At 31.0% G+C, this 26,441-nt stretch overlaps 1 protein-coding gene across 2 annotated transcripts in view; it reads left to right on the forward strand.

Moving 5' to 3' along the window:
• Positions 1–26,441, forward strand: part of LOC118198837 (ankyrin repeat and fibronectin type-III domain-containing protein 1-like) — a 1,134,269-nt gene that overhangs the window by 555,787 nt on the left and 552,041 nt on the right. Inside the window, exon 1 of one of the 2 annotated variants that reach the window (XM_085812824.1) lies at positions 2,642–2,796. The exons of the other annotated variant lie outside the window; for it this stretch is intronic. Coding sequence (XP_085668950.1) covers positions 2,712–2,796 — 85 coding nt within the window. The 5' untranslated portion in view covers positions 2,642–2,711. Of the gene's footprint in view, positions 1–2,641; positions 2,797–26,441 lie in introns of those variants that run through there. 2 annotated transcript variants of the gene reach the window in all.

Consider the following 26,441-nt stretch of genomic DNA (forward strand, 5'->3'; position numbering starts at 1 on the left):
CTGCTTTTACATTTTTTGAGCAGGTCAGACTTACATGAAACATTTATAAAACATGTTACTTTATTTTTTATTCATTTCATCAATAATTTTCAGAAGGAATATCCTTTGGTAATTTTCTCACTACAATTCGTGAAATTACATTGTTTTCCAGGCAGAACTACAATTTTAGAAATTTTTAAAAATTCTGGAATTCAGTATAGCGTTCGTGTTCTTTCTTTTAGCATTGTTATTAAGGGGGCTCATACACCTTAAAACCCCTTATGATCTTCGAATATGCGACTGTTGCAAGAATTAGGATATTTTATTTATTTTAAAAGCAATTTCTTTCAACCTTTTACAGCTGACTACATAATATAGCTGCTTTGGAAACTAGTAACCAGAAAGTTTGTGTTGCCACAAATATTTTTGTAATTTAATCCTCTTTGTGACAAAATATTTCGCCATGTTTCCACCTTGCGCGCATGATATTTTAAAAATGGTTAATGGTACATACTTGAAATTTGATGGAATTCTTTATATAGGTACTATTTTCTAACTGAACCAAAAATCTGATGAATATTTTAATGTTGAAAAATTTTATGGACGAAAACATTACAGATATTTTTTTAATAAAATACATGTTATAAACTCAACTCCAAATAAAATAAAAATTTAACATGGAATTTTTAGAATTTTAGGTTCACAGTAGTTTCCAAATGTTATAAAATCTATTTATTAAATATGGAATTAAATTATGCAACAGAATGTTTTAAACTGTGCGCGCAAGGTGGAAACATGACGAAACATTTTGTCACAAAGCGGATTAAATTATAAAAATATTTGTGGCAACATAAACTTTTTGATTACTATTTCAGAAAGCAGCTATATTATGTAGTCAGCTGTAAAAAGTTGGAAGTAATTGCTTTTAAAATAAATAAGTTATCCGAATTTTTGCAACAGTCACATATTCGAAGATATTATGGGTAGAATAGAACCCATCCATGATATTAAGAACATAATTTCAGTATACTCAGTTTCGAATAAATAAATAAAGTAGTAAAACTTAAAGTTTTATTTGTGCCATATTTAAAACACATCTATCAGATGTGTGAAAGAAATTGATGTAAGATGGACAAATGGGTTAGATTTTTACTTCCTAAATCAAAAGGCTAGAACATTTTCTTACTTTACTTCTTTCATATTGTAATTGTTCTTGTGTTATTATTGTCGCGACGTATCTGATTTGTCAGACAGTAACATCAGAAGAAGCCCACGAAATTCATCTTGGCAAGAAGGGCAAGATTGCGCGTGCCATTGGCCACCAGCACCATATAGGCAACAGTACGTCTTTGCTCAATTCTGACCCCAATTTTGATGAAGAGCTCCCACAGGGCTCTCACGTATTTAGAGTACCCCCATGATGCACAGACACCTTATATTTACAAACATCCATGCCTTCTCCGGGATTCGAACCCGTGTCCTTCGGTACGGAATATATAATTCTTTGGTGGTAGTACCAAGTAGCATGAATTAACTTTTCGTTTTCTATTTTTGCTAATTATGATACAATGCTTGGATTCCTTATTATGTAAATGTGTTTGCAACGTTTCTCGATTAAATCAAATTCAAACTTTTATTTAATTCTTCAAATTCATCTAGTTCGTTTCCTTTTCATGGCTTTTTACAAAACGTATGATTTAAATTTATTACACGTCATTCTAATCCGTAATGTGAATGTTCTCTTTAAAACTCTGTTGATATAAAACTTGACGAAATTCATCCCAAATATTCAGTTATGTAAATTTGAATAAAGGGCTTTTAGACTTCTATCTAATGCTTCATTTCTCATAATGTTATCTATACTTTCGTTACCACGTTACGTATACTTACTATACTATAACTACTGTTTCATACGTCTATACATTACCTACACATATATACGTTATCTATACATTGTTATTTATTCATTCATATTGTTATCTTTACGTTAATAGAATTTTATCTACAGTAATCTAATAAGATAATTCAGCATTGGAAGATTTTCATTCGATCTTCCTAGCTACGAATTTCAATTCGAAAAGATGTAGACATTTGTACTTTTCTGGCTTTTCTAGGCGCGAGTTATTTTAGTATATATGCTTATATTTTTTAACCTTTTTTGTGCTTATATCAGAATTTAATGGCTTCTAAAATAAATAATTAAATTAAAGACGCCATTAATGTCATAAAATTTGGATCGACGAATTTTCCTGTCTTAAAAAAAACAAAGTTTATTGCCTAATGAAGCAGCTGACGACTATTACTTTATCTGATGTTCATTATATTTTCATTAAGTAAGTGGAAGAAATTTACGATCTTGTACTCGCAAAAATCGAATACATGGTCATAAATCCATTTGCAGAAATGTATTAGTTCAGAGAATTGAATCTGAGGACAAACATTTTCAGCCTTTTATCAATGTTGAACAATTTCCTCTTAAAGATCATTGACCCCAAAACTTTTCCCAAAGAATCATTCCTGAGCATTCCTTGGCGACTTTTGGCGACATTGATCCCGCGCATCCTTTTCATCCCACTCCCAACTTTCTTCCGAGCATCCTAGCAAACCCTACTGATTCGCTTATCCATCCCGAGCCCTCTTTTGGTTCTCTGTTCACCCGTTTTTCGGGCGCTTCCGGAAAATAAAGTTCCCGGAAAAGATGCTCCCTAATCATTCATGCAGGTGCATGCACCATGGTAAGACTGCTCATCGCGTGCTTGACAGCAAATGGTAGAGCCGTGCATGACACGGACTATTATTCGAGGAGAAGAAGGCATAGTAAGTGATTTTTCTCGCACCTAGCAGGGAAATTCAACAAGACTTACAATTATTATTTAAATATTGTGTACGAAAGTAACTCTATGCTTCCTTAATAACTTAAATATTATATCGGCGTATTGTAAATTCCAAAGTACTACATTTAAACAAACTGTTATGCCTGATTTCTATTTTAATAGATGCAAATCTTGAAATTTTTGTTTTCATTAGAATGTTTTACTTTTTATCCAAATACCTTCTAAATATTTTAGTAAAGAGAATATTTCCTAAAGTGCTACTTGCCAGAATACCGTGTAAAAGTATAAAATAAGTATATAAATAATAATACAAAAACTTTTTCTGTTATACTTTTTTTATTAAATATGAGGTCTTTCTGTGTAAAAACTATATATTTTGCAATGAGTTATACAAAAGGTCTATCTCTGCATTGCAGTAGATTGCGTATATAATTAAGTTTAATTATGACTTCTAAATTTATGTACTTTTCAGCCTTCAAGCGTTTTACTACAAGGTTCTAGTAATTATTCAAAATTTCCTGCGGGGAACATATAAAAAATATAATATGATGTTTCTTGATTTAATATCTTATAAGCTTAAAAACTAATTTGACATGCGCATCATATAAATGAACTTCATTTCAAAATTCATTTTATTGTTCGTAAACATAAATTATCTTTGTTAAATCATAATTTAAAAATTCATTTAATTGAATTTTAGTGAACCAAAAAGAGATGTAAAAGAAACTGTTCATATATTACCTTAAAAGGTGATACAGTATAGTTTTATGTTGCAGTTTGAATATCTGCAATTTTTATTTTGCTTATTCAGTAAGTAACTTTTTTTGGCTAATCATACCTATCAGCGGCCGAGCAGTCAAGTTACCAAAGACTGGTATTCCGGTTTGCGGTTCGAATCCCGGCTAACGGAACGGGTATAGGAGCCAATTTTCCCTTGAAAATTTCTCCACGATGGCATCCCTCTCCTTTGGCAGATTGGTTTAGTTTACTTGATTGCTTTTCCGTAATCAAATAAATCAAACCAAACCGTACCTATCAGTAAATAAATTAATGTATTCATACTGGTACACAAAAATAGCGTTAGGTAATAGTTTTAAATCTGAAGGTTCATCTAAAGATTGCATGACTATATGTATATATAGATTTTTCGTAACGGAAATCATTGCTTTGGAAAAATAGAATAAAATTTTCACCAGAGAGCATACCAAAGATAACACAGCTTTGTAAAATTACTGTAGCGAAAAATAAAGTGTAAAGAATCTCATAACAGAAATAATGGCATGTGAAAGAGGGAGGGTCGACAAGTTGCATGGTAATGGTAAGGAACAAGACAGTGTGGTCAGTAAAGCATGTGGGACTTCTTTCATTCTCCAGGAAAGCCTACCACTAGTATGCATTCATCAGCGGCCTCTCTCCAAAAGGCGACTCTTACAGTCTTAAAGTTATTAGGTAGTTTGTAAGATAAGACGTGACAGTCTTTCCTCTCTGTGGCCCCAGTACTGTGGTTTCCTTATAGATAACATCGGGTGTCCACCAAGATAAAATGAATGAGACATAGGAGACTTCACTTACTTTGGGTTCAGTTTATCTTGGGCCGCCGAGTATTAACAGAATATATTGATCGTTGGCATTAATTATAAAGCAGAAAATAATGACTATGTACAATTAAAGTTACCTGTTCCAGAATACTAACGTGTTTTTAAAAGAATAAATTATTTGCAGTTACGCATTCGTTTGCAAAAAACTTAATTAAGAAAAGAAAAAACTCGTACTCGCAAATCTATCTCACATTGAAAAGTCGATGTCTTTCACTACTAGACATTTCCAAAAACGTAATTTTTTAAAAACGAAAGTTTCAAAAAAATTATTTAAAGATGCAGTTTTCAGGGTGTTTATGGTTTTCACTTCGCGTACTTCGCATTCGAGAAAAATTATATAACAACTATTATTACACAAGGAAAATATTCGTATTGGTTGTGATGCGCATGCGATTCGGTGAACTAAATGCATTGTTACTTTTCAAATTACTAAATCTTTTCTTTAATAGTTAAAGTCATAATTCTCCAAGTGGCATTAAATTACGATGAACTAACACCACAGCATCTTTTTTTTTTTTTTTTTTCGTTTTCTCCTTGTTATTTTTAAGAAATAATTTTAAATAAAAAAATCTGAAATGTTTCAGATTTTAAATTACGTCCAAAGGGGCGTTTCTTAACATTTTGTGTGTTACCTTTCTTTATTAAATATCATGTTCCTCGCACTTAAACCATAAGATCCAGTGCAACAGCAATATCGCAAAATAGTTTTAAAACGAGCATATCTTTAGAATTTCCGATACAGAGACTCACGCGCTGGAGATAAAAATGTTTTTTCTGCACAACGTTGCCATTGCTCGCTTTGAAATCCTTGAGTTTGTTAATCAAAAATTCGTCAAAGTTTTAAAAAATAGGAAATCGATCATAAAACAAATTTCAAATTTCAAATTTGGTCTTCCACATGCTCATATTCGTTGGAGGATTACGTTATTCAAAATTCGATGACTCTATGTACCGTTGTTTTATGACAATGTGAGAAATATACATACATTTACGCAGATTTTTCATTATTTAATTTCTTCAAATATAATGCAGGACTCTAACATTTTGTGGCAACAGTTTGAAAAGTGAACCGACATTTATGAGTCCGACGCAAAATGCCAAAACGAAACTAATAGTCCTTCGGGATTCAAATCCCTTTGGACTAATAAGATTTTATATTCCACAGCTTTAATTTCTGGAGAAATAATTCTTAAATTCGTTGGCCTACAATAATTGCTCAGCATAAAAATTAACATCTAAAACCAAAATATGCATACCAGCATCAAAATGCCATTTCATTTTTTCTTCATTTATTGAATATCTGGATTTTTTTTTTTTTTTTTTACTGTAGTCCTAAATATTAAACTCCAATCTGAAGTTTCTAGATCATATTTACTTTCTAAAATATAATTGCTTGTTAGTAAAATAACTAGAATCATAACAGGAAATGTTTCAAATAATATCTGTCGGTCAATTAATACCTACTTGTCGATAAAATTAATTTTCACTGCAATTCATCTCTCGATGGTCTCCAGAAGTACTAGATTTGCATGTATTTTCACTTTTGTCTAATACGTCATATTATAACGCCAGTCTGCTGTATTGTATAGTTGTCTTAATAAGGTTCATTACAGAGCTCTTTATAAATATGTTTTAAAAATCAAAATTTTATAACGAATAATAATACCTAATTATTTTTACTGAATCGTATCCGTTGAAAGAGGTTATTACTGTATTTGTTATTACTGTAAAATTAGTACTGTATTTGAATTCATATTAATGTTATTGTTAGGAAATTAATGCAGAATTATATATTTATTTGTCAAAATTGTTTCATTTGTTTGCTGATGTTAAAAAAAAGAGGGAAGGACAGAGGGTTTGCAAATATTGTGCAATTTTACATTGGTTCTCATATATGTTTCTTATTTAACGAACAAATTTTTTTAATGATTTCATTACCCTAATGATCTTTTACAGTAGCTTTTCCTTAGAGCTCCAATCACAAAATTTAAAACAAGATCGGGTTCACTGATTTTATTTACTTAAAATACAAAAATTTTTTTATTGTAACTAAAAACTCAAAATTCTCGTTCCATATTTCAGCGACAGATGGCAGCACCAATTTTGAAGCTGTCGAAGTTTTCTTTTGAGAATTCCTCTCCGCCCTCGAAGAAAAATACATTTTACATATATTTCGAAAGCAACTATTTAATGTTAAATATAAAAAAATAAGAACTTTTTATTATTTACCAAGTTATTCGAATAGTCTTTTATTTATTTTTCTTTTTTAAATAATTATTAGAATGCGAAGCTTCTGCGTTTTTAGTTTATGCCCACAGCATCTAGTTCTGTCACTTTGTGGAAAATATGTAAATATACTTTTTGTTTTAAAATAAGTAAAGCGAAAACTTTTATAATTATTTATTTGATTCTTTATTTTTAAAATATGATGTGTCAAAAGAACATTGCATTATCAAACACAAATTATAGCACTAATTTTAAACCTTCTGAAAATTATTTTTTCATCACCTTAGAATAGAAGGGAAGAGGGTATGAGAAAAAAGGAGATGGAATCATTTGATATTACTGCAATAATGTATTGATATATTATATGCACTACTGCAATAATATATTGACATATTATGTAGAGTTATTTGTAGAAGATTTTATATATATATATATATATATCTATATATAGAAGATTTTATATATATAGATATATATATATATATATATCTAATGGCTGGCACGCCTATTCAGAATAAGCTACTCCTAAATTTCAGAAGTGATGGTCGTTTTATTGTGGAGGCACCTAATAGGCGGCCACCTTTGCCCCCTATGAAGGGACGGACAGTTGCAACTCCGCCTTCTCCAGAATTCGAACCCGGGCTCTTCTTTCCCCCCCCCCTTCCGCGAAAATAAAATAGTTACGCGTTTTTATGCGGATGTACGGCAGGCAATTAGTCTTTAAGTGATTGGAAAAAATCATTTTGTCATAAAATAACCTTTTATTGTAATGATATTTTATAAAAATGAATTATAAAGCAAATTATTAATTTTTTTAATTATGAAGCAAATTATTAAATTGTGGGCTTATGATAAAATATAATAAAATCTTTTACTTCTCTTTCAGGGCAGAGTTTCCGTTTATAACAAAGTTGGTGATTTGCGAATTATTCAGCTCTTGTTCCTATGTAAAATAGAACAAATTTAGGCATTTTTTAAATCCCATTTAAACCTCTTTAAAATGACTACCTCAGAGATCATTTTAGTTTTTTCTTGGGGGGGGGGAGGGTGTCGTATTAGAGAATGTTTTTTTCGGTGACATGAATTATCTGTTTGCATATTGGACTTATCCTATTCAAAGCTTTTGGAATCTGTTAGAAAAGATACTGAAGTAGAAGTATAATATATATATATATATATATTAATGAAATTACATTAATGAACTTCAATTAAGGTAAATGCAAACACAAAGAGCAAATTTTATAGCAAAAAGAAAATAAAAATACGGAAGAACATTTATCTTGTATTTAATTTTCTGATGCAAGTTATTAATATTTTAATATATGGAAAATAGTTGGTTTATGCCAAGCCGGAAAAAAATTGTAAAAACCTGAAAACAAAAGTTTTGTCTGGTACTCTCTAAAGCACTAAAAGCCTGTTAAATTATACACTCAATGCAATCTGGCTTCGTGATTTTTTTGTGCGGCTATTCACTTCTATACATAAAAAAAAAAAAAAAAAAAAAAGGTCTGAAAGCCACTTAGGAAAGTAAAAAAAAAAAAAAAAAAAAAAAAACGGAATTACGAAAGTCAGCCGACCATTTCATAATTATCAATAACTATAGCACTAACTGCCAGTTTAGTTTTCGACAGACATCCAACTTCACTTGAATAACTTTCAATTAGCTTTCTAGTTCAATGCATTCCTGATTTGTTTCTAAAGTTATTAAAACTTCTTAGCATATATTTAATTATCGAAAATTTATGAAATGTAGATGAAAAATCACGCAGTACATGTACTCAGCTATGAAATCAACAAGATAGTTTGCGATATGACTGAAGAAGAAATAAACTGAGTTAGTGCCACTACAATATTAATTTTTTACATTTTACCGGCTTCGTGGACAAGAAATGAAAATTAACACGTTACGTATAAAAAGATGAACGTGATCGATCACTTAGAAATTGCTGTATCACAACTATTAATTTAGTCCTACATGTTAAATTACGCCCTGTTGAGAAAAGATCAAATTAATGACCTAGAAATTATTAATTACTGTTATTCATAAAACTGGATTCCTTTTAATAATAAGGATTGGAAATGCAAGACATTTTTTTTTTTCATTGGTCCTTTATGAGACTAAATTTAGTTTTCTCATTAACTGTAGGTCCATTTTAAGTATTTTACCTAGCTTCGTTGATCTAATAGAACTATACTAAATATTACCATAATAATTTACTGTACAAAACCTATTATGCATATTAAATAAAATAATCAATCAGTGTAATGTATGAAAAACATAACTGTAGTATACAAAACAATCAAACGTAATATTCGTAATTATTTGGGCAGATGCTAAACAATCAAATATAAAATTACAATTAGCGCGAAACTTATCTTTTTGTGAGAAGGCTGAACTTAGCAATTAATATGATAGAAATATTTGCTTTAAATTTACTTGAAATTACGCTTAAGTTACTGCCTTATACTAAACGTATAGTTAACGTCTTGATTTTCGCAATGATTTGATAAAAATTGCTGAGATCAGTTTGTACTAATTAACTAACTATATTTATATCTATCTGTGATAACAAAATAGCATTACAGGGACTGGCAAGCCAGGCAGTCACCCGAAGATGACGATAGACACTCCTGTTGGGCCCAGGGTCCCACATCTCCGAGACACCGACAAATTTAAGCTCCCTTTGAGAAACCCACCGATTACTGAACTAACCGGGTAAGACCACCGTCTCAGTGAATAAAGACCACGGTGGGGTGGGCATGATGACTTGGAGCTTTAACTAACTCATTGATTGATGCTATCTGCCGGTTCTACATGGACAGCCTCTTCCTTCAGGCTTTACACAGAATACTGAGGACAGCGGTGACCGGACGTTCGATGGAACAGGCGCTATTGGGCTCCTGATACCCTAGTTACCGGGTACTTACGTCACCTGACCCGTCTAAGGTGGAGATGAGCCTCACCCCACGATCATCGGGAACCGCCAAGTTAAAAAATATTATACCCCCGTGGCCGAGACTGCCTAGGTATAGATCCTAGTCAATAGCTTCGCGGAGTACTCTACGTCGACCACGGGGGGGCGGAGAGCTTGTACTAAGTAAACACTTCGCAAAATTCTCACTAAGGTCTCAAATATATTCTCTAAACCTGGAAATAATTGCATTTTTTAATTCTAGAATTCTGCAAAACATGTAAGCAGAGTTTTTAATACAAGGTCTTTTTTAAACTCATTTGCTGTTATTGCAAAGGAAACTTTCATTTCTTATCTCCTATCAAAAGGCTTAGTTAGACTGTTAATAGACTTTTGATAATCAGACTTTTGATAGGAGCCAGCTGTTCCATCGATGGTGAAAAGAAAAGCAAGTTCATTATGATAATCCAAGAAGAAAAAAGGAACAGTAAAGCTGTCGTGTGCTTTGTGGCAGTTATGTGAATCGCACAATTTGCAACAAAATATTCTAAATTCGGAATGATATAGGAAAAGTATTATGATGCACATAACATCGTAAAACAATTTACTCGTATATTTTTAATTTCACTCACATGGTGTCACATTTTAATGAATCGAAATATATAGATATTCACTACGTGTGGTTTTGCATCTTGGAACACTTATTAGAGAAAGAATCACATGTTTCGTTATGTAAACTGTATACATACAGTCTCCATTACAGAACTTCGCACATCTCTTACTGATTGATACGTTGAATACGTATGTTGCCTGCTGAAATAATACTGCACCGTCAGAACAGGAGAATATGTTTGTGCTTTTGTGGTCTTTGACAAAGAACAACCGAAATAATGATCAGTAGAATCATGTTTCTGAATTATATCTGAATGAATTGTAAAACTAAACAAAGAATTGTTTAAATTAAAATGAAAGAACATATTAGTACGAAATTTAAAATTTTAAAATACTTTTAAGAAACAAAACAAACTTTTCTTTTATAAATTATTTAAAAAACTCTTCAAAATCATCAAGATGTAATGCTCACTAGTAGCCCAGCAGTAAAGTCGCTGAACACTGGTAGTTCGGTTCGAATCCTGCGAATTGACTGCCTGCACAATGGCTTTTTCGTGGTTTTCGCCATGTATAACGTATATACGAGCCAGTTTTCCTTAGAAAGTCCTCCATCAAGGCATCCTTCCCTTTAAGCAGATAGCCCTCGAGGCTTTGCAGTCATCACATAAAACAATCCAAACGATCAAGATATGATTGCTCCTAAACAAGAGTAAATATGGCACTCAAGATATAAACTGTTCCAAGATATGTAGATGTAATAAAAGCGTTAAGTTAAATGCTTAAGCTAATTTAACACTGCCCTTTTGCCTGGATAATACAAAAATGTTTTGCTGAAAGCCAGGTTAAGTTGAATCGATTAACTTACACTTTATTCAGCTACAGACTGTTATATTATTGAAGGCAAAAGTTCTTACACATCGTTGTTTTGCAGTGACATTAGATACTGTTTTATTGACACAGAATATAGCCCCTCTTTGGGATGTTAAATGATGTGCTAAGGTAGGGGTCTTCAACCTTTCACGCCGGAGAGCCACATCAATAAATTCACAAAGATCCGTGGGCCACATGTCTGTCAAAAAATATTGTAATTAGAAAATTTATAAAAAAAAGGAGCTTTGTTTTGCAAGACTACAAGTAAGGTTTTCAAGAAATTTGCATTTTACTGCAGTCACACTGCAAATCTATAAATTCTAATTGAAGTTCAGTTGGAACACTTCCAATGTCTACTGAAAATATCGAGGAGAACATTCTAATAAAAATTTCATTTTTACGGATTGGAAAGATGAAAGTCGGAAAATCTGCTTTTGAATTCCTCTTTCAAATTTGAAATGCATTGTACATAATTATTTGAATTCCATGTTGTAGAGTTCTTCACACACTCCATCAATTTTGGAAAGTGAGTGGAATTCTTATTTAGCAACTGACTTTCTCACAGGATTACTTTTGTCTCAAAAGCTTTCACAAAGTAATAAAGATTATGAACAAGTAGATCTTTTCCCAGTAGTTCAAATCCTTGAGATGACCTGTAATATCGACAAGAAATGCACAGTCTCTCAACCATTTCTCAACACTGAACTCGTGAACAGATTCCCTTTTAGATTCCTTTAGATTCCCTTTAAATTTAATTTGTTGAACTTCGTTCTTAAAAAAAAAAAAAAAAAAAAAAAAAAAAAAAAAACAGGTGCTAAAGCATTTTTCCTAGTCTCAAACAACGTACTTCCGCGTAATACACAGCATCACCATATTCAGCTTTCGAATCACTGAACTGTTGAAATTGCCTGCGATTAAGTCATTTATACTCAATGAAATTAACCACGCTTCCAACAACATTCATCACATGTTCAAAGTTTGAGAAGGATTTCTTGCACAAATTTTCTTGGTGGATGATGCAGTAGAAAGTCATCTTAGTATAATTTTCACTTGTCTTCACATCAGATTTGAGTAATGTTGTAACTCCTATTTTCTCACCAGTCATAGATTTAGCACCACCCGTTATAGCAGATATATTACTGGAGTCAACATTACATTTATCCAATGTTTGTGTCAAACTCGAATACAAATCTGTTCCTCGTGTTGTACCTTTAAGTTGAACGACACTGGCTAATTCATCTACATTTGTGAAGTCTCTATCAACGCCACGAATAAAAATGGCTACTTGTGCAGTATCTATCGCATCTGTAGATTCACCCATCGCTACAGAATAAAACTCAATTTGTTTTGCATTTGGATTTTAATGCAGATCATCTATGCGTCTCGCTGCTGTCACACTAGACAAGCTAATATTCGATATAACTTGAGCCTGTGAGCCTTGTTATGTGTGCATATCAACTGCACTCTGAAAACATTCTTTTGCAAATTTTCCCTAAGCAAATGGTTTTCTACGCGTAGCAATTTTTCTGTAACTAACGCGAACACTATTTTCAGATTCTTTATTCGCTGTGGTGAAGAAAAACTGCTAAACATTTTTTTTTATTTTAATTCATTCACCTTATCATTTCAAAAATGACCTTTCAATGCAGAATATTTCTCATCCTGCTCAGTATTATAATGTCTTTTAATGTTGTATTCTTTCATAACAGCTACTCTGTCATTGCAAATAAGGCAAGCTGCCTAAAATTCGTCATTTTCAGAAACTTTTATCTCAAATAATAATATCAGGCATGTCAATAAAATGTTTTAAATATGAAGAATAAGAGAAAAAATTTTACGACACAATGCTGACAAGGCAATTTTTCTTGTAATCAAAATTTCTTAAAATTCTTCAATTTTTCGTCAAATTCAAATTCGGGGCCACTAAAATGCCTTCAGCGGACCACTTGTGGCCCACGGGTCACGGGTTGAAGACCCCTATACTAAGCATGGAAATATGATAATTAAGTCAATAAATTAAGTCAATAAATTCGTTCGCGAATATCTTCTTCAGTTTTGCACATACAGAAATGAATTCTTTTTTCCCCTTCTTCCAACTATTTTTTTTTTCATTTTAAACTAATTATACCATGAAGAATATTTTATTTTTGCTCTTCAAAGCTCATACAAAAATGTTAGATTTTTCTTTTTACGGGTTCCCTCAAACTTATGTTAATGATATTCTTCTCCTAAAATTCTGTACTTTAATTTATTATTAATTGATTGATTTTCATAATTCCGGCCTTGGCTTCTGTACGTGTTAATATGCTTAGCAATATCAAAATACGTTTTTCAATTTTATATTTTTATTGTCTTCCCTAATGTATTTTCCATTATTTATTCAATTTAGTGCTTTAAGATTTTTTCCCGAATGGAGATTCTAGGCATTTATCCGAGTTTTAAATATGAAATATATTTCTCCATTTCAGTCTTTGTTTTTTTATCTCATCAGTGCATGATCTTTCTTATTACTTTCATTTCAAAAAATATTTTATTCTCTTATTCTAATTCATTATTCTTTTACTATTTAATAAAGCACTTCTGAATTTTTCCAGAATTATATTTACAAATTAATTTATAATTATTTTCTGAAATTTACAATAAAGTTGCATTCGACGTAGAGTTTATTTCTTTCGATTTCTTTTCTTTTTTCCTTCTGTATGGATTTCTTTGTCTTATTTGAGCGTAATATACCATATATTTAATTATTACTTATTCTATAGCCTCCTTTCAATTTATCATTTCATTTGCAATTTTAATCGTGCAATATATGAAGATTTTCCTACTGATTACTCTGCTTGAAGTCATTTAAAAATATTTGTTTTATAAACACCAGAATTCCATTCAATATCTACGATTAAAGTTTTAGACTTCGTTTTTTTTTCGGTAAATCATTATTTTAAAACGTCATGCTTTTCAGATGCCTATTATTTCTTTCAAATATCAAACTTCGCGTTTAATGAGTTGAAATTTGATTTGCCTTTATGAAAATTCCCTTTTTTTTTGTTCAGTCATTACAATGAGAATAAAAAAAGTTATATCATGACTCAGGAATTATGTCGGCATTCTTTGGTTGAAACTTGTTCATGCTTAGGTTCTTTATACACATTACAAAACTGATGATTAAACTGGTGATTAAGTTATTTATACACATTACAAAACTGATGATTAAGTTCTTTATACACATTACAAAACTGATGATTAAGTTCTTTATACACACTACAAAACTGATGATTAAGTTCTGGCATTTTCATCTTTCATGAAAGAGATAAAAAAACGCAATTCATAACAGTGGGTTTCTTGATTTTTAAGCATTTTATAACATTAAAAAGATTCACTAAGCTACTTGATTCATTCTAATAACATCTGTGGCTTGCTAGTAGATAATTTCCTCCTGCGTGCCAAAATCACAAACACGATGTTACTATTGTTAACGAAAATTAACACTGCTCTTAGCAATCATTATCTGGGCACGATCTGAAGCTTCTCTGACTTTTTCCCTGAAAATATAATTTACTAGTTTAACTCTCTCAAAATGTAACCAACATGAGATTAGCTTCATTCTTACTAAATTCTTAATAAAATGCCGACAATACTCTCCCAGAATCATTCTCATGACTATTGACAATTTGTCCTCGTATTATAGCTGGTTCATTTTATATAACAACTAGGCAAAGTACGTAATAATCTTGTCAAAATCATCTTATAAACTTCTTAAATCAATAATTGTCGCATTTTATGTTAGCTTAATTTGGTTGATCCCGAAATGTGTAATGATATTTAGAAGATAACAAGTGAGAGAGTATCTTAAAGTTTGAGCATTAATTAAACACAAAATAAAATATTAATAGATGATACCTTTATCTGTTTCTAATATTTCTTCTTTTGGGACTCGAACACTTCTTTTTAAAATGATCATTCGAAAACTGCAAGTTTTTTTTTCCTTTCTGTGTGCTTATTTTTCCATTGCTGATCTTATGAAAATTTGATATTTTTGATGGGGCTAAAAAAATTTAATGTGTTCTCTTATCGATTCCTTCAACTCAAGATTGAAATGAAACCTTCGAAACATTTCTCACCGGCACTATCTGGAAACATTTGTTATTGTTCTGACTTATCTCATTTTTTTAATAGTAACATAAGAAAAAGTCCACGAATTTTTATCATGGCGAGGAGCGCGGGATTCGGTTTGTCGTTGGCTTACTTGTAAAATGATTAAGCCAACAACTAATCGAATTAGCATAGGAATAGTCATAATAAATTACCAGTCGTAGGGTTACTTGTAACCTTACGACTTTACATAATTCCGTCTCAATTTTGAAGCATAAGGCCACCTCTCTATTTCCCACTACCATCAACCGACTCGAAAGGACCGGCTCGCCATGTATTTTGAAGTGCCTCCATACCGCAAGACATTATACATTTACAAATTTCCCTGGAATTCGAACCCAGGTCAAACCATACGGCTGTTATCGTTGCTAACCACTATACCGATTGGAGTGGCATTTAGAGTTTTAGAGCTATTATGCATTAAACTAGTCTAAATTTAGTCTCTTTCTTTCTGAAATTTTAGTGTAATAGAACCGTTTATATGAATTCTAAAATTTATATTTTAATGCTTTCTGTTTTTTATTCGTTTTACATTTATAAATAAACAATTTTATTCCAAACATCCTTTTGGATAGAAACACAAAAGCAGTTAAGATGTTTTACATCTACACTACAACATCTTGGTGTCTGGTCGTCCGCAAATGATGAAACCAGCATGTCTATTCTGCTGTAACTGAGGAAGATCTGTCAGACTCACGCCGTCCACCTCCAGTGGATCCCATCACATGTTAATATTAGTGGTAATGAGCTCGCTGATAGACTTTCAAAAGAGGGTGGTGAAAATGAAATGGTCACTGGCTCTTCGCTCACTTACCAAGAACTCACTTACTCTATGAACTATAGCACTTTACTCAAATGAAAGATCTAAACTCAGTATAATATGGTGTATTCCACCTACACACCAATGGTACACAGAAACATCCCCTGGCTTCCTGCTGGAAATCAAAATGTGACCGTAGCCAAAGACTGCTCGGGCTAGTGGCCACCTTAAATGTCTTTCCTTTTATAGTGGCAGAAAAATCCACCTCGCTTGCAAAAAATGTTGTGACCATCCAGCTTCAACGGATCACATACCGGGTTGCATCAGACTTTCTAAGGGAGACTTAACATACGATCCCCTCATTGTTATTGACTTTTGGCGGCCAACCACCTTCTGGAGTTGATCTGACATATGTCAGATCTTTCTAGGATAAGCAACAATAACAACAACATGTTTTTTTCAACTTGCTGATTAATTGGTGGTTTAGTTAATAAAGAGCAAATAAGTTTATTGTAGTTATTTAAAACATTTCAGAAACTACTGCGGATTTAGGAAGATTGATTTAATAAAGGCAAAGTGTACCAGCGTTAGTTTTCCGCCCCCCCCCCCGAAAAAAGAAAACAAAGAAAAAAATGCCTTCGTAGAGAACATTCAAAAGAAAACTGTCTTCGAATTGCGTTTTACATAGCAAAACCTCGAATGTTTCGATGCAGCCAGACCATTCGCAAGAATCTGTAATCTAGACCTCTATTCAATTATAAGGCTTAGCCACTTAACCACTTGTAGACGCTAGAGACTAAGGTTGCGGATCTGAAAACTAATGAAATTAAGGAACTGTCGAATATTTTTTTCAGCAATATTTATACCGGTAAATGATTAAAACTCGAATGCAATGTGTAATGGGCAGCGACCAAAGGGCAATAATACATTTCCAAAAGAATGCGGAAATTTCATTTTCAGCTTATTATTTTAAACTAAATTTCGCTTAGATATAAATGTTACAGTATCCGATGAATTTTTATCATGGGATTCATTCACTAATAATGAATGACAGAATTCTAAAGGAAATAAATCAAAAAAAAACTAGACATTATCTATAAAAAGTTGAATTCTCTGCATATAGATGAATCAAAATTTTATCTGGAATCAGAAGATCTATCAATAATATGCTATCTCTACTTTTGTTTTTCAACTGTTCTTGAAAAGTTGGATACTGCCTCTTACAGAAATCAAAATTAGTTAGTATTCTCTGGTGCATTTGATGATTTAAACTGAAGGTATAGAGCATCGCTGCAGAGTTTGTATGAAGTCATATCCCTTAGAAAAGTATTATTTGTTTCCTATAGATTTAAGGGTGCCCCTTGTATTATCGCAAAGTAGTTTTTCATTTAGGGTAACCTGAGCAGTTGAATGTTATGGAAACCCTATTATGACATAATTGGTTGCGTGACTGCAATGAATTTGAATGATGGGAAAAAATTTGTAAGGGCTTGTGGTTTGTCTTGGTTAGGAAGTTCCTTCCTTGTTTTGCGGTTTAGACGGTAAAATGGCTGAAAAATGTGAGATTAATTTGAAGTTTCTGTACGATTAGGAAAAAAAGGGGAAAAGAGCATTAATTGACTGGTGTGTAAATAAAGGTTTACCTGGACGCATTATAAGTGTCCTGTTTATACGAAGGAAATGTGTATGGTCGAACGTCGGAGGATACTGACACTACGGAGGGTATTTTTTACCCTTATCTTTGTGAATTTATATGGCAATGCCAGTATACAGATTCTAGTTCAGATAATTTTAGGAAGTTTTTGGATGCTGTTAAGGAATTTTGACTGAAGACAGGAAAATTTCTAATAAGGTAAGTGGATATTTCCTTTGTGTAGTGCTAGGATGAATTTCTTTCTTTCTTTCTTTTTTTTTTTTTGATTGTTTTATTTAAAATGTAGTTTACTGAGATTACATATTTTTAGCAGCGCCTTTGACTTTTTAAGTGAAAACAGATCGATGTGTACATGGACAAAGCCAAGGGAGTGCGCAATGCCAAGTTTGTGCAATTCTCCGATGTTTGATCTTGATTTTTGAAATAAAGAATTGAAGAAATTGCTTTTGATTCCAGCTAGAAGCACAAAATTGTAAACTAAATAATGTAAATTTATCTCCGCTTTTTGCAAAATGACAGACAACGCGGAATCAGATTATTTTCAATTCACAGGTTATATCCTCAATTAATCTCAACTATTGTTACCTAATAGCACTGATAGCTGGTCCTAACGGAACCTCACCAAATGGTAGGAATATCATTTATACCAAACACAAGCCGACGAGCACCACAACAGCTGGCTGAGGCTATCAAATTTAGATTCTTACCCACTGTTTAAACGCTTCTTATTTATAAATTATGTTAGAGTAGGCAAAGAAATAGGGGTATAGCACAGGTTTTAAAATAAACCCCAAAACATGGTTATTAAAACAAACCTTCCCGACTTAACTTTCTTTCATATCTATCTACAAAATGAATTGGGAACAATTTTCTCTTCTCTTTTTTTTTTCGCTTTGAATTTTTATTAATCTTTATCTCCGAAAATATTAATTAGTTTTACTGCCTTTAAGATGTAGAAAGATTTCATTTAAGGTATTTGTCAAGAGTAAATATAACTTGTAAGTGAGCGAAATGCATGCGAGGAAGTGACTTGGATACATTAGATAGAGTAAAATTTTATCCTAAAATGCAGAATTGTTATAATGCTGCATTATGCATGATATCTGAATAAGAAGGTAATTTAATATGTTGTTTCTATAGCAATAACACTTGCTGTTTTTTTATTTAAAGCATTTTTTATTGGATATATATTCAATTTTGGAAGACGTTAAGGATGCATTATATTTAAATACAGTTTTAACATCAGACTAATAGGCGTTTAGAAATTATAAAATTAGAACAGAAAATAAGAAAAGAATTGTTATAATTGTATATATTATTGTAATGTTATATATATTGGATATATATACAATTTTGGAAGACGTTAAGGATGCATTATATTTAAATAGAGTTTTAACATCAGACTAATAGGCGTTTAGAAATTATAAAATTAGAACAGAAAATAAGAAAAGAATTGTTATAACAGGAAAAATTATTGTTCTTTAAATGGGTTTAATCTTTCTTAAATGGTCTCTTAATGATGTATAAGGCGTGGTATATTTTTCGCACCTGAGAGGAGAGGTATGAAGCCATCTGGTGGAGCGTTTCGTAAGAATCGCGTGCAAAACAGACTTGCGTGTCAATTAGAAAAATAAAATGAAAATCAGTAGCACTTTAATAGATCCAAATATAACCTGCTTTCTAATTTTATTGGAAACATTCTATTCTATTCCTAGCTTCGAAAAGATTTGTTTTCTGCATTTATTGAAGAACAGTAGTTTGCAATTGAGATTGTGGGAAGTGATAATTTAATAATAGCAAATTCAAGTTCTGATTAAAATTTCCTTTTTCAATTATCATTTCTTCGATAAATATGTTTACGTGAATTAACAGTCACTCGTCCTTGATTAAAGCAAATGAACTGGAAATTTTAGCCGGAGGGGGGGAGGATATTGAGCTCTTGTTCCGATATTGTGTTTCTGTTCATTTACTGATTGATTCAGACATTTTTATATGCATTTTGTGCCGCCAGTGAATTCAGCAATTTTTGTGCCACCAGTGCAATTCAGCAACTCACCAGTAAAATTTTTAAAAATGTGTACTGTGTCCGTAAGTCCTTACGCGGCCTTTACTTTCGCAACCATTTATCGTAAATGTCCGAATATGATTTACAAAATGTTTTAAGAAAAATACTTAAGGAAATTTTAAGTTTAAAAAGTCAATTTTGTAATATTAAAGAAATCGGATAATTTATACTATCCCCAGTTCCTATAATAATTTAGTAAAATTTAATGCTCATTATAAAAAGTAAAATGCTTAACTTCGGTATAGCAAAAATGTACCAGAATGTTTAATTTTAAATTTTAATAAAAATTAAGTCATATTCAGCGGGCATACACAAGTTGAATCATGAAATATTTCAACTTGTGCTCAACTTAAAATTAAAAGCAAGGAAAATATTCCTGATATTAATAAATTAAGAGACGAGTACTGGCGTGGCAATGGTAGCGAGAAATTTTGGTCTATGAAAATATTTCCTAAAAGGAAATCTTATTCATAGACTCTTCCAGAATTCATTTTCTAGGAAACAGTGCATACAGTCATCCTGTGATATTATTTATATAAATTCGAAATGAAAATTTATTTTAAAATCAAATGACTTCTTTTGTATCTCTATTAGCTAAAGTAATAAAATTTCATGTGAATATTACTAACCATTTTTTAACATTCAAAACATTATATTGCAAGAAAATCTTTCTAGTACATAAAATGCTACAAAATTATAAGTTAAATGCTACTATTACACACTAGTAAATTACAAGAAAATATCACTGAATGGTTTTTAAGTGAAAAAAATAATATTGAAATATTTTAATTTATTTTTTAACTGACCCCGTAGTGGTTGCCGGAAAAGACAGTAAAAATCCCCAAATTTTGAAATTAAATGGTTTGGTCTGTTTTGTTGCCAAGGTGTCAAACTTTCAGAATATTGTTTTTATAAGTATAAATTTTGACTTAATGCCTTTACTAAGATGAAAGGATAGCACAAAAACTAGAATTCGTAGCTCTTTTAATTTACTTGCGTTTTCCCTTTACGTATTGTATAAAAGATTATATATTTTTAAAAGTATTAATGATTTGTAAAAAATATTAAATAATTTTGCAAATTTTTATCAAACATTTACTTTACATGATTTCTTCCTTACAACATAGCTTCATATAAATAAACAATTAACCATCAATTTTACTATATCAGTATTATTGTTTGTAATCAATGGGAACTTAATTATGGCGATCAATTGTCCATGCGCATTCAGCTGTCGATCCTTTGAGTGTCATTGACACCCTTTAAAATTTCCTGACCCTCAGGGCTCAATACTGAACCTGCTAGAAACTGCTCCGCTAACTTAAACAATTAGAACGTAATTTAAGGAAAGATAAAATGCTTGAGTTATTCATATAAGTTTTAGAAAAGAAGTGATTAATTAGAGGCAATCAAGATCAAGTAAACAAACTTCATTATATGCCTGATCAGTGTTTCTAAATTATTAAATAAAATGTATAATGTAACTTTTCTTGTTAAGTACCTTTTCCTTAATTTATTCCTTACGCTTCTTGATAAAATTAAATAACATATAAACTACGTTATTTCCTAAGATTGTTTTGGCACATAATATTTCCGGATTAAGGGGAGTTAGAACCCCAAAATCTTCAAAAAATTGTGATTTCGGATTTTTGCATTTTCATATTCTCTACACTTTTATCTTTCTAAAAATACCATTCTTTAATCTCTATGAAAATTAGAACTGTAAAAAAATCTAGTTTTAATTTGTTATCTACTGCTTTGATCAAAGAGGATTTTTACAAAAAAACGCGTTTTTCTCCAAACGTGATTTTTTTATACTCGATGTACCTTTTCTCAGGAACTACTGCTCACAGGTATTTAACTTTTTATGGCTTATTTATTAGGTTCCCTAATATTTACTGAAATGAGTTTTTGTAATAAACTTAGAAAAAAACATTTAAAAATTTTTTTTTTTTTGTGAGAAAAGTGCTAAATTTTACTATGCCTAACAAAATATCCTTTAATTTACTCTAAAATTGAAAATGTTTCAAAAGCTCATTTCAGTATAATCAGAAAGGTATACTTTATTACAGAAAAAATTTCAAGCTTGTATCTACAGCAGATTTTGAGAAAAGGTACATCGAAAATGGCCAATTTAACATTATCGGTATAGGGGTTTCTGATACCCCTTAATTTTTAATTTTATTAAGATAATGTTTTGAATATATCGACACACCGCTATTTTACTCCAATATTTATCTTTAATAGACCCCAAGAACTTCAAATAGAATATATGTATTATGCAAATCCCCATGACCGATCCTTCCCATCTCTGATAATTCACTTTCTAAGGCGACTATTCGCTCAGAAGGCCCAAATAATTTAATCTGTGGACGGTCGTCTTAGAGAGGATTATCTATAGCTAATGACCTCTTAATTCTTAATAGTAGCTAAAAATATAACTCAAATTCAGGTTAAAAGTAGCTTTTAAGATATCTAAAATGAAGCTTAATCAAAAGATTTAACCATCAAATTAAATATCGACTACAGTTATTTTCTTTTTAGGTGAAATTTTTTATGCTATCAGTTTTATCTATTATTCATCATCGTCGGAGGAAGAAAAACTGTCAATGATTATCTTCGCTGTGTCTCGTGGAACCACATTAAAGCAATTGCTTTACAGGATTGTCATGGCAACAACGATATTATGGTGTAGAATTCGAGGAATACTTTGACTGAAGAAAGATGAAAAAATGAAGGAAATTTAAAACCACTGTTCATTTAACGTTCATTTAACGTGAACTATAACATACCCCGTTCATTTAACGTGAACTATAACATACCCCTATCCCTTAAGAAAACGTGAACTAGCAAACAAAGATTTCCTTACCAATTTCTTTAGAATGAAAAACGAAAAATGTGCTGAATAGGTGGTAGTACATTTCACTTGGTGTCAAAACAATCGCCTCAGTCTTGGGCTTCCTAGTTCATTTCTGTGCATGAAATAGAGATAACTATTATTTTTTTCATGAATGATGATAGAGATGAATTCTTTCTTGTGATCTTTGAGAATTAGGAATAATTTTAACAAGATATTTGATAAGGTGGCTTTTCTTCCTAGTTATTGATTTTAAATGAAAGCGAAAAGACGATGTCTGACACATTCAAAGCAAAAGGAGCACTTGTTTTAGTACTGAAATATAATCTACCGCAAAAAACACCAAATATTTCAAGTAAGCAGGAACAAAAATTTTTTTGGAAAGAAATTTAATTCTAGTTTCAGTAGCTTGGAAACTCTGAATAGCATTCGATGCTCGTTCTGATACAAATGAGAAACAACCTACAGAGTTTAGTGAAGTCAAAACTAACATAATTACAGATGTAATAAATAGCGAAGTTTTATTATCCCTCCACCAAATGGCTGTTTCAGAATGCGTTCGAATATTTCCTTCTTGTCGCCTTAGGAATAGGAATAGGAATAGGTCCAATAACATTTTCCAATTCACTACTGCAAGAAAATTGCTTGTAACAAGGCCTCATAGAGCTTGTTACAGATTTTGGATTATAAAGACTACTTTTTTTACCAATTTATGAGCCTCAACTATGCAAAATAGCTTACAGAGAAGTTCGCTGCGTCCTGAATTTCAATGACACTAAGATTTCTTTTTCTGGAGATATCCTAAAGCATGCCAATTCAAAATTCTAGGAAAACTCATCATCATAAACTAATACAGATAAGTGACATTCTGAAACTGCATATTGTGGATAAGGTAGTCTGCCGATAAAATCAAGGAAGCAATATGTGACTTCAGAATGAATTTTCGAAAAGGAGTCTCAATCAAGAGGCCAGGTACTGCATATACTGTTTATAAAACATTCCAAGTATCTTTCATCTTTCAAACATCTCCTAAAAGAAACCCATTCAAGTTTTGCATTTAAATGTACTTTTATATGTACAGCATTTAATGTTATGTTATGCTGTGTTAGAATTCTTTTCAAGTCATGTATAAAGATAGTTGCTTTTTCACCCCCTCTATTCATTTCTAAAATTTATGACAATATTAAATACATACAAACGTTTCTTTTAATAAAGTTCAAGAATTACATTTTATCCTTGAAATCGATAAATTTACAACCAGTTATAATTATTAAAAGTACAAAATTAAAAATGCATAGTTGAAGGCACAACGAGAGTGTTATGCCTGTTTGTGATTAACACAATAAAAAAAAGCAAAGAGGATATTTAGAAATAAAAATAGAATTAGAAAGTAAATTGTTTTCAAAAAGCAAATGGGAACAAATTCAAGCAAAGACAGTTAAACTCGTCAGCTAATTTTAATGAACAAACGTAAAGAAAAATGATAGATCCACTTATGTGTGGCGCGATTAAGTTCCACCTTAAGAAAGTAAAAGAAAAAATTCAGAAGCTGTAAGCGTTTCAACCTTAAAGTAATTTCTTCTTTATTAATTACTTGGAAGATTGAGATCTTTTTTTAAATTGGAACTTCGTAACAATCTTTTATTTTAATTAATTTATTTTTCTCACTGTTAACTTTCCTATTACATTGTTTTATTTTTAATTTAGTATTTAAACTGCCTAAAGTAAGATTTTTCTTTTCACTCTGTCGCATGTTAGAATTCCTTTCGAGTCACGATCCATTATATCTGAAAACCATAATGTATTTACTTCCTTTTAGTGTTATTTAAAAAAAAACTGACAGATATGTTAAATATTTTTATTAGATAGCATTTTTAAAAATACAATGTAAGTATCGAATGATATCCTTGAAAATTCTTTTTCTCTTTGCTTTTATTCCTATCAGCTTAAGATATTATAGGATTATAATATTTTTAATGTGTGTTTTGTTATTAAAGATTATTTAATTGAGATTTAGATCTCTCTCAGCTGCTGATGCAAGATTTGTTAAAGAACAAGCTGAAGCACTCTGGGTAGACTGATTTTTACGCAGAGTGAAGAGGCTTCATTTAATGGGATGAGGGCAATTGTTTTCGAAATATTCGTGAAAAATTAATGAACAGCGTACTTAAATTCCGCTTCATATTCTTCAAAATTGTTCTGCGAAGTTTTTTTAAAGAGCGAACGAACATGGCGCCATCTAACGATTTTAATAGGAACTGGCAGCGGGAACACAACGGCGACACGAACCTATGAAGAGTGACACGATTTTAAAATTGAAACTGTGTAGGTATATTAATTTTTTTTTTTTTTTTTAAACTTACAAATTTCTTGTTTAGTATCGGGAACACAACAAAAACGCCGAGAGCCTAAGATGGGTGACAGGTATGAAAGAGGTGTATAGTCAATGCAATGCTCTAATCTAAATTCTATAAGTGTGAAGCCAATGAGATAATTTTTCAAAATTTATTTGTATAGTGACCTTCCTCTTCTTTTGAAGGTCAACTGAGTGAAAGTTTATTAAGATCGGAATAAAACTGTAGATTTCTATAAATTACTTGCATAGAAGCAAACAAACGAATCCTCTTCTTGATTTTCAGGAACCCAGCTAGTGTATTTTCACGGATCCACCTAGTATTTAATAGTAATGGAAATTGATCTGCGTTTATTGCTTTTATATTGTTTGGACTGTTAATGAATAATAGAATAAATTTGAAAAAAATAATACATTACTCTTTTACAACTCTGAAAGACAACAATCGGGTACGTGGAAGATAAAAATATATAAATTCGAATGGAGGCAATGCATATCTTTTAACTTAACTTAATTTTTAATTTAACTTTCTTTGTTAAATCTGAAAAATAACTATATTCTGTTTTCCAAAGTGGCAGCGCACTTCTTTCATATCGTTGAGTTTTTTGATTAAATTTAAAAATTAAATAGCTTACGTTTCGCAGAGTGGCAACGCAAAGCTTTTAAATAAAATTTTTAAGTTTTTAAACAAAAATTCGTTAAATTCATGTAAATCTATGTATACAATGTTGCGTGTGTGGTTTTTGAAAAATCTTATATGGACAGTGATTTTTTTTCTTGTTATAAATGTCAAGTGTAAAAACTCATCACGACCTGAATAAAACTGTAGATTTGTATGAATTACAAATACACGAATATTCTTCCTCATTTATATAGGTAATAGATTGCATACATTTTTATTAAATTTTTCTTAACTATTTCAGAATTTATAGAATTTATTTTAAACCTATTTTAACATTTAAAGTGACTCAAAAATTTTTTAACCTTGTATAAACTCTAACAATTGATTAGAAACCAGAAAAAGACCTTAATTTAAAACTTAAAAATTTTTGTAGTTTCCTTATCCTTTTTTAAAGAAAAGTTGCATAAATGTCAGTCATAAGCAGGAGCCTGAAAAAGTTATCTATTGAAATAAACTTTCATTTCCATTTTAATTGTTGTTAAAGATATATAAGTTTAATAAATATAAATATCATCACCTGTTAGCCGATTTTGATGCTGATTTCAAAGGATTGATATTTTTTATATTTCACTAATATTATTCTCTTATTTCATCAAAGGAATATGATAATTTTCTAATAAAACATCCCAAAATTTAGAAGCTGAAATGAGCTTTTGAATTGTTCTTGGAGTCTTTATATACAGATTTTACATACTTTTCAAACTCACTGAAAGAAATTAACACACATGCAAACTAGATAATCAGAAATTTTTTCTTTACATCCCGAAACATTAAGAGAGTAAGCTTAAAAAAATCTGATGTGTACATCACATGACTTCCTTGTACGGAATATTAAATCATATGCATTTTTTCTTGCATTTCATTTAAACTTTATTGGATTTAATTAAATC

The sequence above is a fragment of the Stegodyphus dumicola genome, chromosome 3 (genome assembly GCF_044657685.1).
Source record: "Stegodyphus dumicola isolate Sdum_Otavi_A_Nest chromosome 3, ASM4465768v1".
In the NCBI taxonomy this organism is placed as follows: domain Eukaryota; kingdom Metazoa; phylum Arthropoda; class Arachnida; order Araneae; family Eresidae; genus Stegodyphus; species Stegodyphus dumicola.